This window comes from Perissodus microlepis, chromosome 10, assembly GCF_051167445.1.
Source record: "Perissodus microlepis isolate ML-2025 ecotype Zambia chromosome 10, ASM5116744v1, whole genome shotgun sequence".
Taxonomy (NCBI): domain Eukaryota; kingdom Metazoa; phylum Chordata; class Actinopteri; order Cichliformes; family Cichlidae; genus Perissodus; species Perissodus microlepis.
In genome coordinates, this window is record NC_140470.1 from 31,405,360 (window position 1) to 31,420,562 (window position 15,203).

General features: G+C 42.0%; 1 protein-coding gene across 6 annotated transcripts in view; it reads right to left on the reverse strand.

Annotated features, from left to right (window-relative positions):
- Positions 1-6,934: 6,934 nt before the first annotated feature.
- Positions 6,935-15,203, reverse strand: part of dbn1 (drebrin 1) — a 118,631-nt gene continuing 110,362 nt past the window's right edge. For 2 of the 6 annotated variants that reach the window (XM_084940983.1, XM_084940982.1), the window contains exons 11-15: positions 14,230-14,358; positions 9,251-9,379; positions 8,354-8,850; positions 8,159-8,258; positions 6,935-7,726 (exon numbers count right to left, since the gene is read on the reverse strand). In XM_084940983.1, coding sequence (XP_084797109.1) covers positions 7,671-7,726; positions 8,159-8,258; positions 8,354-8,850; positions 9,251-9,379; positions 14,230-14,358 — 911 coding nt within the window. In that variant the 3' untranslated portion in view covers positions 6,935-7,670. The remainder of the gene's footprint in view (positions 7,727-8,158; positions 8,259-8,353; positions 8,851-9,250; positions 9,380-14,229; positions 14,359-15,203) is intronic. The other 4 variants (XM_084940985.1, XM_084940984.1, XM_084940987.1 and 1 more) reach the window with 4 other exon arrangements.

A 15,203-nucleotide genomic window follows, 5' to 3' on the forward strand; every position in this document is an offset into this window, starting at 1 on the left:
CTGATTGAGCTGGTAGTTTGAGGGATGGGAAAGGTTGTTTTTTTTTCAAAACCTTTTTTCTCCTGTAGGTTAGGAAGGCCGTGTAGGTTGTACACGGTTGCTGTGTAGGTTATGAGGCCTGTGTTTTACTTTGGATTTCTCCTGATAGGTTAGTTCTGTTTCATTTCTAGAGCGTTTTGTTTCTTGTTTTGGCCACGCCCACCCAAACGTTTCTTACCTTCCAAGATTAATAAAATATTCGGTTTTTGTAAAACTGCAAACTCTGTGGCAGCATTGGTCCTTCCTTGGGAACAGGAAGCGGGGGCGTTTTTCGCAGTTTTCCTTGGCTCTGTGTATTAGTTTGATTCGGAGAGAGATGCCATCCTCACTGGGAACAGAACGGGATTTTGTGGGGGGAAACCGTGTCATCGTTGGATGCTCAAGAGAGCGGTGGGTGACTGGGGCACTGCACTGCATGGGTTGGAAGTGATGGTGTGGAGCCCCACAGTGGAGTACAGTCTTTTGGATTCCTCCATCGGTTTCCTATTTATTTACCCCAAAGGTTCAATTAAATTCTATCCTTGGCTTCCCTGAACACCACGCTTTTCTTTTCCTCACTGCTTATGCATTTTATTTCAGACCTCAACGTCATGACATTTTCCTTCAGTTGATTAGGAAGAAACGTGGAAACATGAGGACTGACTGGCATCTAAATTGGATTTTTCAAGCTGCCGTGCTACGTCTGTATTTTCTTATAATCTCTTTGCCCAAGCAAAGTGTACCAACACTCCTTTAAGGGTGACAGTGTTTATTGGAGAACTTGTGTTGCTGAGTGTGCCTGACATACACATTTCTATTCATGTATGCAGAAGCAAATAAAAGTAGAAAGTCTGAGGTGTGAAGCCTTGGTGCCTGCAGCCATCTATTAACCCGACAAGGTCAAGACAGTGACGGCATAACGATGACGTTTCCTTGGCAGAAGTGCCGGACACCCCGGTGTGACTCCTTCTGTTGGCACTCGCTGAAAATTTTCCACCCAAACACAAAAGCAGCTACAGAAAAAAAGCAGCATTTTCTCCTCCGTCGAGCCTGACGCAGCCTTCCACCGTCGACTGTTTGAGTGTTGCCTGGAAACCTGCTCGAGCTTGCTTACAAGTAGTAAAATGGGAACATCGGCACATCCCTCCAACGCACCATCACATCGCCACAGCAACGATGGAGAACGGGCTGGCTTCGGTCCCACATTGCTGTCCTCTCATTGGAGCATCTGCCGGCGTCGTCTTGCTGGCCACGCCCACTGTTACATTGCAGCTTCAAAGCTGGAAGCAGCTGTCAGATCTAAAAGCTTCCCACACCTGGTGCCAATGTGGAGGCTGAAGAAATGAGGCTCAAGATGTTTGAGCAGTACTGTAACTAAACATGTATTTAAGTCCTCTATTGCAAAAATGTGAAAGTTTGTTGGAACCTCTGAGATGTGGAAACACTTCAGCAGCTCTATGTTTCACTACTTTTATTCAGCTGTATTCAGTTCTCATGTTTTATGTGAAGGGATCCTTTTTGGTTTGCACGTCTTGGTTTTTCCTCACGTTGTACACTTGGAGAACTTTCTGCAGTTGAACATGTCTGCGTTTTTACTCCGACGCTGGGATTTCAGAGCTGGACTACAGTGTAGAGCTAAGAGGAGGAACTATGAACTGTCCGTTACAGCGATTATGACGGGGAATGTGCGATCCTTGATCTGTTGTCAAGATGAGCTCAGTGAGCTGCTCTAAACCCAGAGCAAACAGCATGAGAGTAGTTTTATGTGCTTCATGAAGACATGGCTGACCGTGATGAGTTTTAACCCAGAAGATGTTGTTTTACATGTACAGTAGTCACTGTGGCCCACATGTCTCAACAAACTTGACTTCTGGTCCATATTAGGTCAACCTGTGGGTAAAATAAGTTCAACGTTTATCCTGTGTAAGCTGCTGGATAGCGTAGTGGTAACACTACACGCCTTTGGACTGGCAGTTGCACGTTCGATTCCTGCCTGTGGGGCGTCTGTATCCAGACACTAGCAAGAGAGATATAAAGGCAACTCACATGGTATGGCAAGAGGGAGGCAGGATGTCAGGGCAGGGGGGAGATATCATCACCCTCATTATGGACGATACTGCCAAATATCAGGAGGGGCTACAGATCAATGGAGTAATAGATGCCTGAGACTCTGCATGGAGACAGCTGCTTCTTCTTTATTTGCTTTTATGTAAATAAAAGGCTAAAAATTCTGGATTTATCATATTTATGACATGCTATGACTTCCTCCCCGCACTTCTTGTTGTCTTGGGTGATGTTGCTCATCCTGCAGATGTCTTTGGTATATTTGACTCCACGCAAACGCAGAGCTAAACTGCTCGTTTAATTCATCTCATTACGAGCAGGCAGAGAAACAGCTGTGAAGATTTGTGTCTTCCAACTTCATTATGTTGAAGCGTTACCTTCCATCTATTCGGTGTCAGAGACACCCTGTTACTGACATTTTTCCATGTTATCATTTATCTCTCCGACTGTTTTGTACTCCGAAGAGCTTCCTTCCTGTTCGCTAATAAAGATCTCATTTTCTGTGCTCTGAATTTAATTTCCAGCTTTCTGAGAAACGGCTACAAATACAGATTTACTTGTTTTACTTAGACAATAGTCACTATTCCATTGAACACACCAAATGTCTGTTTGTGCCTGCTTGTCTTTGTCTGCTGTGATAACAAACCAATGATTTCCTTTCGTTTTGGTCTGTGGGTTGTACAAAAAGAGCTATTTACAGACAGCACTGTGGGAGAAAAAGACTGGTAGTGAAAAATTATTGGCAGTCGTATTTATCTACACAAAGCAATTAGCTGCAGACAGGCAAACTCCAAAAAACAGAAAAGCTTCATCTAACAAAAGGAGATGATGAGACTGAGGACATCGTGTGCTGGACTGAGGACGATGAGATTTACCTCCACAGAGTGGGGAGCAGTCCCACGTAGCCGCTCTGCTGTTTTGTGTCTTTGAGAGATAAAAGTTTCACATTTTTGAACAGTGGAGCTGCTGCTCTCCTAAATGAAACCTGGAAACCACATCAATTATTTCTGCAGCCGAACAGGTTTTGTTGCCACTCGAAGAGTTGCCATCAGAGCGTAATCAAAACTCATTCCCATTGATTAATACATGATTAGAGGAAGTTGTTCACCAACTGTCTTTACCAGCTGATGGTGACCCACCCTCCTCCCCAGAGCCAAACCAAAAAGCTAAAACGTGATTTTTCCTGTCAAACATCGTCACACGAATTAAAATGTGGTTTACTGTTTTTGTGAAAATCATCAGATGTTAGCCCAGAACAAGGAGGACGCATCCAGGGCCTCGTATTAGCATACCTGCTAATTACTAGCTGCAAACATAACAGTTAGCTTAATAACCATAACTTATTCTGCTTTGTTTTTACTAAAATGATCAAAACCAGTATCTATTTGATGTCTTTCTTTTTTGTCCAGATACGAAATTTGAGTTGGGCTGATGATTTGATTATTGATTACCAATATGTAATAACTGCACTCTTTTGGCTAATGTTAGCAAGCACTGCTACTGCTAATGCTGGACAGACAGGTTTCCTCTGTAGGAACAACAGAAATGTTTTAAACTGAGGAAATGATGACCTGTGACTCCTGCAAACGTTGCCCTTCAGTGTTTGTGTGCAGCTGAGCGTTTCCTCGCTCTGCAGCAGTGAAATCACGAGGTCGAGGCATTAGAGACTCTTAGATATTCTGCTGAAAAATAAAACACTCATTTAGTTCGTCTTATTATTTCCTCACACTGATCATATTTTTAAAAAGAACACCCATTTCTACTTCTCCCTGGAATTTTATTAAACAGTCTGTTATAATTAAAACACTGAAATGTGAGCTCAATGTCTGCAGGACATCAGCAATAAGATTAAACAGAGCGAGGTTGTTGCTGTGAGACTCTCGAGACAAGAAGAACAGTCTGACGTCATGTTTCGGGACGGGTGGAGTTAAAACATCTGTTGCAAACATCAGCAGAAGGCGAGCAGCTGCAGACGTGATGGGATCTCACCTCATACCGAATGAAACAGAGTGAGGAAGACGAGGAGGACAAACATCCTCTCAGTTCAGGGGCCCCAGAGGAGGCCCAGCAGGGTAAAAGAAGTGCAGCACTGCCATCTAGTGATGGATATATGACCTGCAAGGTGATTGCAGATGAGTGTAGATGAGTGCTAACCCAAATATGGTCAGAAGGACATACTCTGACATCTAAAGCTGCACTTTTAATGATTCCAAACTAAAAATATTTAGATTCAAATTAGAAAGTGAAGTTCCCACACATCCTGTATCAATTAATGATTCACAAATAAGTTCAAATATTTGTGTTGTATTATAACTCATATTGGAACATTGACCCTCTGACTTTCACAGGTTACATCAGGAAGAGCAGGAAGTGCGTGAAGTACACGTCTACCTTCATAAAGTTTCAGAAAGGATTCATAAACACACGACAAACTCCTGAATTTGAAAAAAAAAGGTAATTGTGTAATTCAGAAACAGATGAGTGATGGACAAAGTCTCAGGAATGGTTTCAGCACCTTGTTGAATATCAAAAACTTTCAGCCCACTTTAACCTGAACATTAAGACTTCCTGAAGTCAGCTGCTTCACGACAGGTCAACATACACACACACACACACAGAGTTGTTCTTATTGCCTCAGAGTTTTTATTTCCTACAGGGATGTACAGCAAAAGGACTAACACTGTCAGTGCTAATATCCAAAAAGGTCCTGAAAATCAACTCTAGCACACTTTTTTAACAGGTATTAAAAACACACACGCCTCCGGTCTCAGCGTGCCCCGTCTCAGACTCCAAACAGCTTCCAGAACAACACATCAATAAAAAAATAACAACCAAAGACATTACCATACTGCATGAAATGGCACAGAAGAAAAGCAGAAGGGCGGCAGACATGGGTTAGAGAACGCCTCAAAGTCATCTTCAGGGATTTAAGCTGCTCCAGACATCAGGAAGGTTTCCACACAAATCCTGAATCTTGTTCAGAATGAGAATAAACTACTGCGCTGGCTTCATTTCCAAAACATCTATGCACTGTGTTCAAGAGATATCAACTGAAGGTGAACCAGGACTGCGCTGCACTTTTGTGTAATACCACTTTGTACCACAAGAGAGTGCAGTGAGTTAGAGTAACCTTTTATTTATTTGTTTATTTAAAGCAGCAGGCAGTAATGTAAAATTTTGGAGCTTTAGCTCAGCACATGGAGGAAGTGTTTATGACTGAGGAGCGTAAGTCGTATTATGTTTGAGTCTGTCTGGACTGACTTGCGGGCTTTGCTCCATTCATTCGCTAATTAAACAAGGTCAGGTCGGGTGTGTATAATTATTATATTATTATAATTATCTGTACTCTCAATAAGAAGGTGACATAATCTGTGCTTGTTCAGCCAAATTAATCAGCTGTTTAATTTGGCCCTGCTCCTGTGATTGCCCTTAAGGTCCTGTAACACCCAACTGCCTGAAATCAATTTTAATATTACGGTTAAAATTAATTAAAAGTAAGGAATCAATCCAATAATGCATTTACAATGTAGTGCTTTTTACCTAGCCTTAGCTAACATTAGTCATTAAGAGCTGGCTGTGGGTCATTTTTTAACCTTAAAAAGTCTCATTTATATCCGATTTTGGGCTGACTGTGGTCACATTAACATTTGGCCTGACAAGTACAATTAAATTAAACACACTTTCTTTTTACTAATAGCAATATTAGGATACCTACTAACTTACTGGCCACCGAACTGTTAGCTGAAGAACCTTTTTTCTTCTTGCTTTGCTACTAAAATGGTCAAATTCAGTATTTATTTTTTGTCTTTCTTTTTTGTTCTAATTTCAAATTACAGTTGTGCTGGGAGCCGATGATTTGATTACCGATTACCAATATTAAATAAGTCTACTTATTTGGCTAAGGTTAGCAAGCACTGCTATCGTTAATGCTGAAAAAAAAAGGAATCCATCAAATAATGTATGCTAAGCTATCTAGCATTTGCACTCAAATGTCGTTTAGCTAATAGTAGCGTTAGCAAGCAAGCTGTAACTTAGATATGCTACACAAAGTATTACCTCTGTTAGATAGAAATGTTAGCTAAATAAAAATTTAAAGGTAGGCCAGGTATTTCTTATTTCTTAGGCTACTCTGTCCTCAATGTTTATTTGAACTATCAACTGAAAATAGTGTCCTTCTAACGTCATTAGCCTGCAGCAGGGAATTATTAGCAGGCAAGCTATAGCCCCAAACCATTATGTTATCTCTAGTTTTGGCTCAACTTCAGTCACATTAATGTTTGGCTAGAATTTTTTTTAATAAACTAGACTTTTTTTTTTTGTTAAAGTAGCAGTAACAGTTAATTAGCTACTTCCTTGCTAACTTTTTTATACTAAAATCCTATCTTAAGTCACATCAGTGTTTATTTTTTCCATCCTCAAGTGAAACTTTGTTGTGCAATTTGATTATTGATTGAAAATACACGACTCCTTGACTCTTCAGCTAATGTTAGCTAGCACTGCTCACTGTTGATACTGTTTTTTTACAAAAATGAATTAAAGCATCCATCCCGACTTCTCTTACACCTAAAAACGTCTCATTTTTAAGATTTCGGGAGAATATTCTAGAGAATGAAAATCATACAAATTCACACCTTAAAGCCAAACGCTCCTAAAAAACCTGGAAAAATAGCAACAGTAAATTTCTCTAGATTAGCTGCAAAAACTGCTCGTTTTTTTATTTTTATTTTTGCTGTGTAAATATATAAGTGAGATAAAAATACAAAGCTTTATGGAATCAGAGGGGACGGCTGATAGTCGAGCTGTAGATCTTCAACAAGGTCACGAAAGAAGAAAAGTGCACTGAAAAAAGCAATCAGATTCACAAGCCATTTAATCTTGAATTCATTCAGTAAAATCATACAAAAGGTGTGGAAAAAGGTCAAAAAGGAGCCACAGTTTGACTTGGAGAACAGATTGCAGCTGAGAAACACCAGAATAAATAAAATATTTCACCTTGTTTCTGTAAAGTGAGCTCTAAATACAAGATTAACTGACTTGCAGAGGTGAATATTTTCAGGAAGGAAGGGAAGGAGGGTGGTGAAAACGAGGTAAGAAGAGAACAGAGTGAAGCTATACATGGCAGCTGTATTGATCGGCTGTATTAGTTTTATAGGGTGTTATTGAAGTACTACAGACTAAGCGTGTCGGCCACACGCCAGGCTTCATTGTCTCTAAAATGCAGCAGTGCGCTACGTGTAATTATCATGTACACAAACAAAAAAAATCCCCCCACTCCCAACTAATACATCTGCATAGCAAAAAAAAAAAAAAAGAAAAAAAAAGAAAAAAGAAAAAAGAAAGAAAACAGCAAATAAATAAAATAAACAGAAAAGAAAATCGTTCCAAACCGTCAACAACCCTGTCTTTTTTCTGTGGCTACTGATTCTAAAAGATAATACAGAAGTAGTTTTGATGCAAGACTTGTTATTATTACTTTTTTTGTTTGTTTCTTTTTATTTTTTAGAAAAAAATTCTGTTTCTTCATGAAGCACACTTCCTACTTCCTCTTGGTCCGGTGGCGGTGGTGGTGTGGGTGTCATATAGGCCGGTTAGTCATCTTCATCGTCAACCACGGGGTCCGTGTCCCAGCACGTGATGTCAATCTCTGAGTAAACACACACACACACACACACACGGATGTTTACACACACACATCAAACTAGTGTTTAGCAAAACTAGGAGGCGTATTTTAGCCTGATATGAGTTTTTGGTGCTTTAAGCAAAAACAAATGTTAGTGATTCTCCTACCAAACCGACCAATTAGAAATGGAGCTCAATTCACTGACCAATCGAGCCCAAAAAGGCTGTGAAGTCTCAGGATACCCATCCTGTCAAGACTCAAAGAGTCACTCAGACTTTGAGACTGGTTGGCAACCTCGTGTTTCGAGGGAAAAATGTGTTTTCCAAACTACTGTCAGTAGAAAACAAATCCCTTTATGGTTGTTTTCACTAAGGGTGTTAAAAATCTACCAAATCTAATATGCTGAGGCAATAAGGACGTGGCCAAAAGCAGCTTTATTTCAGCTGATCGTCTCACCTGGTGGCTTGTTATAAAAGACCGGTGCGGGTTTAGCCGAGGACTCCTCTGTTGTCCCGAATTCCTCCTCCTGTGATTGGCTGAAGTAGCCCTCGCTTGCCTGAAACACCAACAGAGAGATAGAAGATGAGCGAAACGACGACCAATCAACCGAGAATCTGATCTTTTGTTTCTGGAGAGCACCAGGAGCATCACCTGGCTCACCTGAGTGCCTTCTTTCAGCAGAGCCTCCCCATTGGTCATCAGCAGCTGTCCGTCATCCAGCTCCTGGCCCTCCCCAGATGCATGCTGCAGTGCATGCTGGTAGCTGAGGGTCATCTGATCAGAGCCCGTCACGTCCACCAAACTGGACGGGTCGTCTTCGGCGCCAGTACCCGAGCAGAAAGTCCCGTCCATCATCTCGTCAAAGCTGAGGAGCGGCTGAGGCCGGCCGCTGGCGGCAGCGGTGCTGGGCGGGAGGTTGTCATGGAGGACATCTCCCATTAGGTCCACCAGATTGGAGGACTGGGCGGGCTGGGCGATGTTGGCTGGAGGGGCGGAGCTGCCGTCCCACAGATCAACCAGGCTGTCTGTGCCAGACTCGCACGCAGAGACAGCGGAGGAGTCGCGGGCCTGCGGGGCGACGCTCTGCACGGGCTTGGTGGGCGTCGACTCCTGGACCGGGGGTTTCTGCTCCTGCTTTGGCACAGAATCTGAAGAAAACAAGAAGAACAATTTCATTTTAAAAACTGAGTCACTTTTAATGATAATCAGTTTCTTTCTAATTACCGAAAAACTGATTTTTAGTGGATTTCTGTTTTGGAAAAAGACCCAATGGAGCACCGTGGAGGAGGCTAACAAAAATAAACTAAAACCAGTGTTTGTCAGGTTCTGGGGACTCTTAGATTTTATAAATGGTCAGAATAGTTATTTATATTTATTTATATTGAACCCCAAATATTTCCGACCTCTAATCCGTGGATATATTTCCCTTTTTTAAAGGGTGAAAATGTCAACATTTGGAGTTTGGAGGGATGAAATTAAAATTTTGTTATTTTGTGGAAATCTGGCAACGCCATGGTCTGTCGTCTGATTGGTCGACAGAAGTCTTACCCCACTCGTCTGCGTGGTCTTCCTTCTCATCCCTGCTGTAGTCATCTTTGATGGGCGTGGTGACTATTTTAGGAATGGGTGACACGGTGGCCATGTTGCGCTCTGTGCTCACTTCATCGTCATTGTCCGCTGAAGGGTCAAAAAGAAAGATTATTGAAGGAAAACTTTGGCAGGCGTCACCAAAAATCCTCCAAGACTTTTACCCACGAGCAGGTGTGTCGAACTAACACAGAATCTGATGGTTTTATCTGAAGTTCACACTTTGTATAAGGCTTAGTTCAGCTAAATGAGGGTAACAGGTGATTGTGACCAGGTGAACTCCACAGTCACATCCTGTGTTACTTCAACACGTTAAACATTGCACAAGATCGCAGCAGCCACATGAATTTTGTTGTCACATGACCAACAGACAGGCAGATTCAGTCACTGCGCCCGGTTTCAGACCCATCGTCTGTTCTGTCAACAAACTGACATCATCAGCTGAGCCAATCAGATTTGAACCTGTTGTCGGGTAAACAGTAAGCTTCTCCAAAACGTTGTTTTCAATCAGCTCCCTCACTGTGTTATGTTTAATGTACAGGCAGCATCATGCACTCAGTTGTGAATGCCATTATTTCAGTGATACGTCCACAGAGATAGCTCAGTGTGTCTGAAAGTTTTGATGAAAAGTGAATAGACAGTGAGTGAAAAACACTGACGGAGTGGTCTTTTTTCCTTGAGGCTGAGTGCTTCCTCTTTGTGGTGTTTAATATCTTATAATGCGGCTGTTTAATGCCAGAAGCGTGAGACAGAAGCAGTTGGGGTGCAGCAATAAGGCACTTACAAACTCAGGCAATAAAGTGACCAAATGCTGCTTCTCTGGACAGCTGAAGCAAATGAGGAGTGAGGACCTCTGTCAGAAACCAAGACACAGTCACAATGATCCAATGGGTCATGAAACAGGAGCAGGTATCTAACAAAAACTCACTGATATGTCACTACAACATACCAACACATTGTGGGTGAGTCACAGCTACGTCAGGTACACACATCCAACAACAAACACCATCACAGTGTCAGTTAGAATCACGAGAATCACTTCCACAATGCCATTTCTCCAGATGTTTGATGATGTTGAGCTTCATGTTGTGTTCAAATACCAGAACGAGACTTCCCACAAGCACAACAACGAGGAACGACAATTTGAGAGGTAATAAATGACTGAGAGTCCTAAATGGGTGGGTTCTCAATTCACCTGGAGGTAGAAAACCTGATGAACAACCCCTGATGACGATATTATCAGCTGTATTTGTATTCCTATGTTCAGCACTTCGGTCAGTGGTTACCTTTTTTCAAGCTCTTATAAATAAAGTTGGCTTGGCTAGTAACTATTTGCTGTTTTACTGGTATCAGGTATTTATAACGACCAATAAACAAAATGACACATGGAAAGAATTCAACCATACTGCACAGTCTATTCACCGGAGGGCACTCTGCAAATTCTCTGCTGGCAAAACACTTTTGGAACGCCACAAACAAGAACCATCAGAGTCGGGCAGAATATAAAAAGTGAATGAATAACTACACGTAACAAAAGTTAGACAAATCTGTTCATGTTTTGTGTCTGAATGAAAAAATTAATCTGTACCTACAGTATAATATTAAACCAAATAACTGCCATCAGTGTTGTATTTAAAAATCCTGTCCTTCTTTTTGATTAATTTTCATCTAGCAACAGCCAGCAACTACTTGCTAACCTGTCAGGTAAAACACACTTTTCCATAGCAACCAGTGGTTGTTGACCAGTTTCTTGCCCTGTGTGACTGAGATCTTAGTCAAAAGTTAGCAGGTCAGCTGGCTAGCTGATATCTAAACATGATGGGTACAGCATGGAGATGAAAACCTAAATACCAACAAACTGTGTTAGTGTTACCAAAGTTAGCTGCACAGTTTTTAAACCAAATGACCAATTATGCTGTGTGTAAATGACCGATGATATGTCTTCAGCAAATAGCCAGTGTTAGCTTGCTAACTAGCTAACAGCTAGCTAGGTTGTTTTTTTAGACATTGCTGCCTAATTTTTTATCTTGTATGAAAAATTAAGTATTTTCCTGAAGTCACAGCCATGATACGTTTAAAATGTTCACAAAATGCTGTAGCTAGCTCTACAGTCACTGCTAAACACTATAAATGTAATTTCCACTCAGTGCAGATACATCTAAAACACCGCTATCCTGCTGACATTTGTGTAATATACACTTCACCTCATCTCCGTGGTGTGCACAGCGTACACAATTATGGCGTGGCTAATATAAATACATTGGCACAGTTAGGATGGAGAATGAGGGTTAAATAAAATAAAAGTTCATGTTGAGGCTCTCTAATGGGTGCCATCCTGTGACAGGAAGAAGACGCCAAAAACAGAACAAACTTCAGCCAAGAGAATGCCTGAGATGATCTGTCAACACCACAAGATCATTAACACAATGCTGCGTGATTTGGATTACTCATTGGGATGTTAATGCCCACACTGAGCTGAACGACGTGCTGCACATGATACTAATAAAAATTGTCAGAGGCAGAGAATGACGACCGAATAAAAAATCTGCCTGTTAAAAAACCGAACATGGCATTCAAGTGTAAAGACGAGAATTCCAGCTTAGACCTGCAAACTGCATCATCAGAGGTTTGATGTGTCATCGCTTTACAGGCGGGAGGTAAACAGTGTTTTACTTTCACTGAGCATAATAACGTACACATGCAATTACACACACACAGTGAAGATCATGAAGGTGGTCTGCATGATTTTATTTCTAATATCTACTAAACAGGTGAATTGACTTTATCTTTCATGTGTTCTTGTAAGCCTGGTACTCTGAGGGTCCATTATTGAAATATCTGAGTTTTATTTGTGATGTACTGATGATGACACTGGTAAAGCCAACCAGCAGCGAAGGGATTTGCTTCTTTTAAGGAGGACCTCCAATGATTTTCCTTATTTCCTGTTCCTGTGGTGGACGCTCATATTAGAGTTTCCAAAGCTGTGCTGAAATAGCCTCGTGCCCTCTGCAAAATCAAAGGTTTCTGGACTAAACTTAAGATGTTAAAAGGCTCTCTGGAAATCTGGCTCTGCCATATAAAAACCACCGTTATGGTCTTTAACCTGAATGACATCGAAGTTCAACATTCAAGCATTCACAGGCCGACTGATGGCAATGGCGACCGAGTGACGGCTCGACGGTGTTACACACACACATACGCACTCAAACACTCACAGTCGGTCAGTCGGGATTAAAGATGGCAGCAGGAGTGTGTTTATGAGTGTGTTTGTGTGCAGTCCAGGATCAGAGGCAGAGGAGGAAGGTGGAAGGAGAGAACCTGTCAGATCCCTGAGATTCAGCTCTCGAGAGAAGTGAAATCACTTTTACAAGCGTAAAACATCAGAAGTAGAAAAATTAAATACAGAAACATTTACAGAAAAAAATCAGCAGCCGACTGGACGACATCTAAAGGATGAAGACTGGAGGGGACGACAGACTCGACATCTACCACACAAAGCAACAAACAGCTTTGCTTTGAAACAGGTTTCACTGTTTCCACAAGTTAGTGCAAATCTGCTGTGTGAGAGTCAGCCTGCAGGGGGGGTTAAAGTGCACGAAGAGGAAGGTGGGAGGGCGGCCTCGTCATCCTACAGCTAACGCCGCCAGCATGCACGATACAGTGAACGCAAACCAAACTCCAGCTTCTGTCGCTTTTCTTGATGCTTGGATGCTCTTGTCTCTGTTATCGCCTTAATCAGCCGATAGTAAAAGGTAAAAATGAAGGAACTGTGGGAATTTTTAGACGCTCTCGATCAGTACCAGGAAGTGGAAGGAGGAAAGAGTTCGGGGGAGTGTTTAAAGTGGGAGGTGATGGGGAAGTTTAATGGGTTGGTGCTGAGATGTGTGGGCCGTCACAGTGTGTGCTAAAACTAAGTGCTGAAGATGAGAGGATGAAAATGCATGTTGGCTGAAATAACTATGAATTTTTAGTGTTTTTAATCTGTGCAGAACTTTCCTGACGTCACAGAGTTTAAACTTTTTATTATTATCACAGAAAACAAAAAACGAAGATGCTAAAGTCCTGCATTACAGTTACCACTAATACTTCCTCTTTGTTTATTCTTTCAAATTAAAAGGAAGCGAGTGGCTTCACTGAGGAGCTGCAGAATTAATGGTTTTTAAAGCCCTCAGTGGAAAACCTCCTACGTTAACGCTCTTATTCACCTTTGCATGATTGATCTTGAGATCCAAGATCTTGGGATCAACTCTCAGGCCTTTATATTGTAAAGACCTTACAATAACACAGAAAACCTCAATAATTAGACGAACCTTATGAGCAAGCAGTTGGAGACACCAGGAAGGAAAAACTTCCTTTTAACAGGAAGTAACCTCAGGCAGAACCAGGCAGCCATGTTCCAAATATTCCTGCTTTTTAATCCAGGTTAGAAATGTTGCTCTATTCTCCGGCATTCCTGGGTTCATAATCTGTGACTGGGGGCTATTATTTTATTTTGTATTTATATATTAATGTATTTTATATTATATTTGTAATTTTATAGTATTTGAATAACTCTTTATTATCTTATACCTTCTGACAGCTTTCTTCTGTTTAAATGTGCTTAATAAATTAATGTATCCATTTTAAATGTCCTTATAAATGTTACTGTATGAGGCTCAGGGATTCAGTTCCTGTACAATGACAAGAAAACTGATCCTGAAGAGTTTAATTTTCAGTTTACCCTGAAAGCGACATAATCCTGCGGACAGGAAGTGGATTGTTTGAGGTTGTGAGTTTTACCAGTCAAGCTGGAGTACCGGTGTAACCACGCGCAGTTTCATCCTCTCATGTTGGCTTTGCTGCAGTGTTTCTGTGTGTTTGTGGAGGGGACTCATGTGTTGGGAGAGATGCTCGACCAGGCTGCTGGTTTCCTCTTTAACTTCTTCTTCTGCTGTACCTACCGGCTGCAGCGGTGGGCTGCGTCCGTGCATGTGGCGGGGTGCGGAGGGGCGACATGCCCCGGTGCGGGGGGGTCGGACTGGGGCTGCTGGGACTGTGCTGCTGCCTCAAGAACGGGCTGTCCAAACGGCCTGGCGGTCGGGACGACACAAAAGCGAAGACGGGAACACACAACAAACGAGAAAGAAAAAAAAACAGCGACGCACCACAACAGAGACGTGAGGAAGACAGAAAAACAGAGGGAGGAGAGGATTGTGGGAAGAAGATGAAAGAGATGGGTGTCAAAAAAATCCACCAAATTTCACAGAGTGGAAAAATGAAAGAAAAAGGAGAGGAGGAATGAAGTAAGGAGGTGAGGAGGAGGAGGCAGAAAATGGAGAGAAAGAAGAGAAAGGTTAGTGTGGTTTAAACACACCGCCTGCAGACAGCATGCAGTTAGGCAGAAAGGAAAAGCTGATGGCGACTTTCTCTGAACCAGAAAGTGTCGGAATAATTCAAACCAGAAAACAGAAAACACTCTTTGGGATCTGTGGACGAGTCTTTGATTGTTATAAATAACACATCGTGTTGAAATCCTGCAGTCGTTTACGGCCCGTGCACGCTTCAGTCACGCTCCTGTACTTTAATGTGTCGGGGTCTCGGTGCGGGGCTGCGTTGGCTGTCTTAAGTTGTAACCAATCATCGTCCCAGCCCAAACTGCAGCTCCTCTAGTGGGCACTAGATGCCATAAGTGAGCACCCGCAGACTCCCAGCTGGCTACACGAGCTAACGTCACTGTGAAAATGAGACAGACTTACAAAAAAGGTCTCAAGTTAAACGTTTGCTATTCAGGTTTGTCCGTGTTTGTTCTAACCAATGTCGCGCCAAACCCTGCAGACAAACAACATAAAATAATGCAAGCACGCAAAGGGTCAAAGGTCACACAGAAGGGCTGTGGTTTGCTGTGATTTCAGCAAAGAAACCCGATTAAAACCTT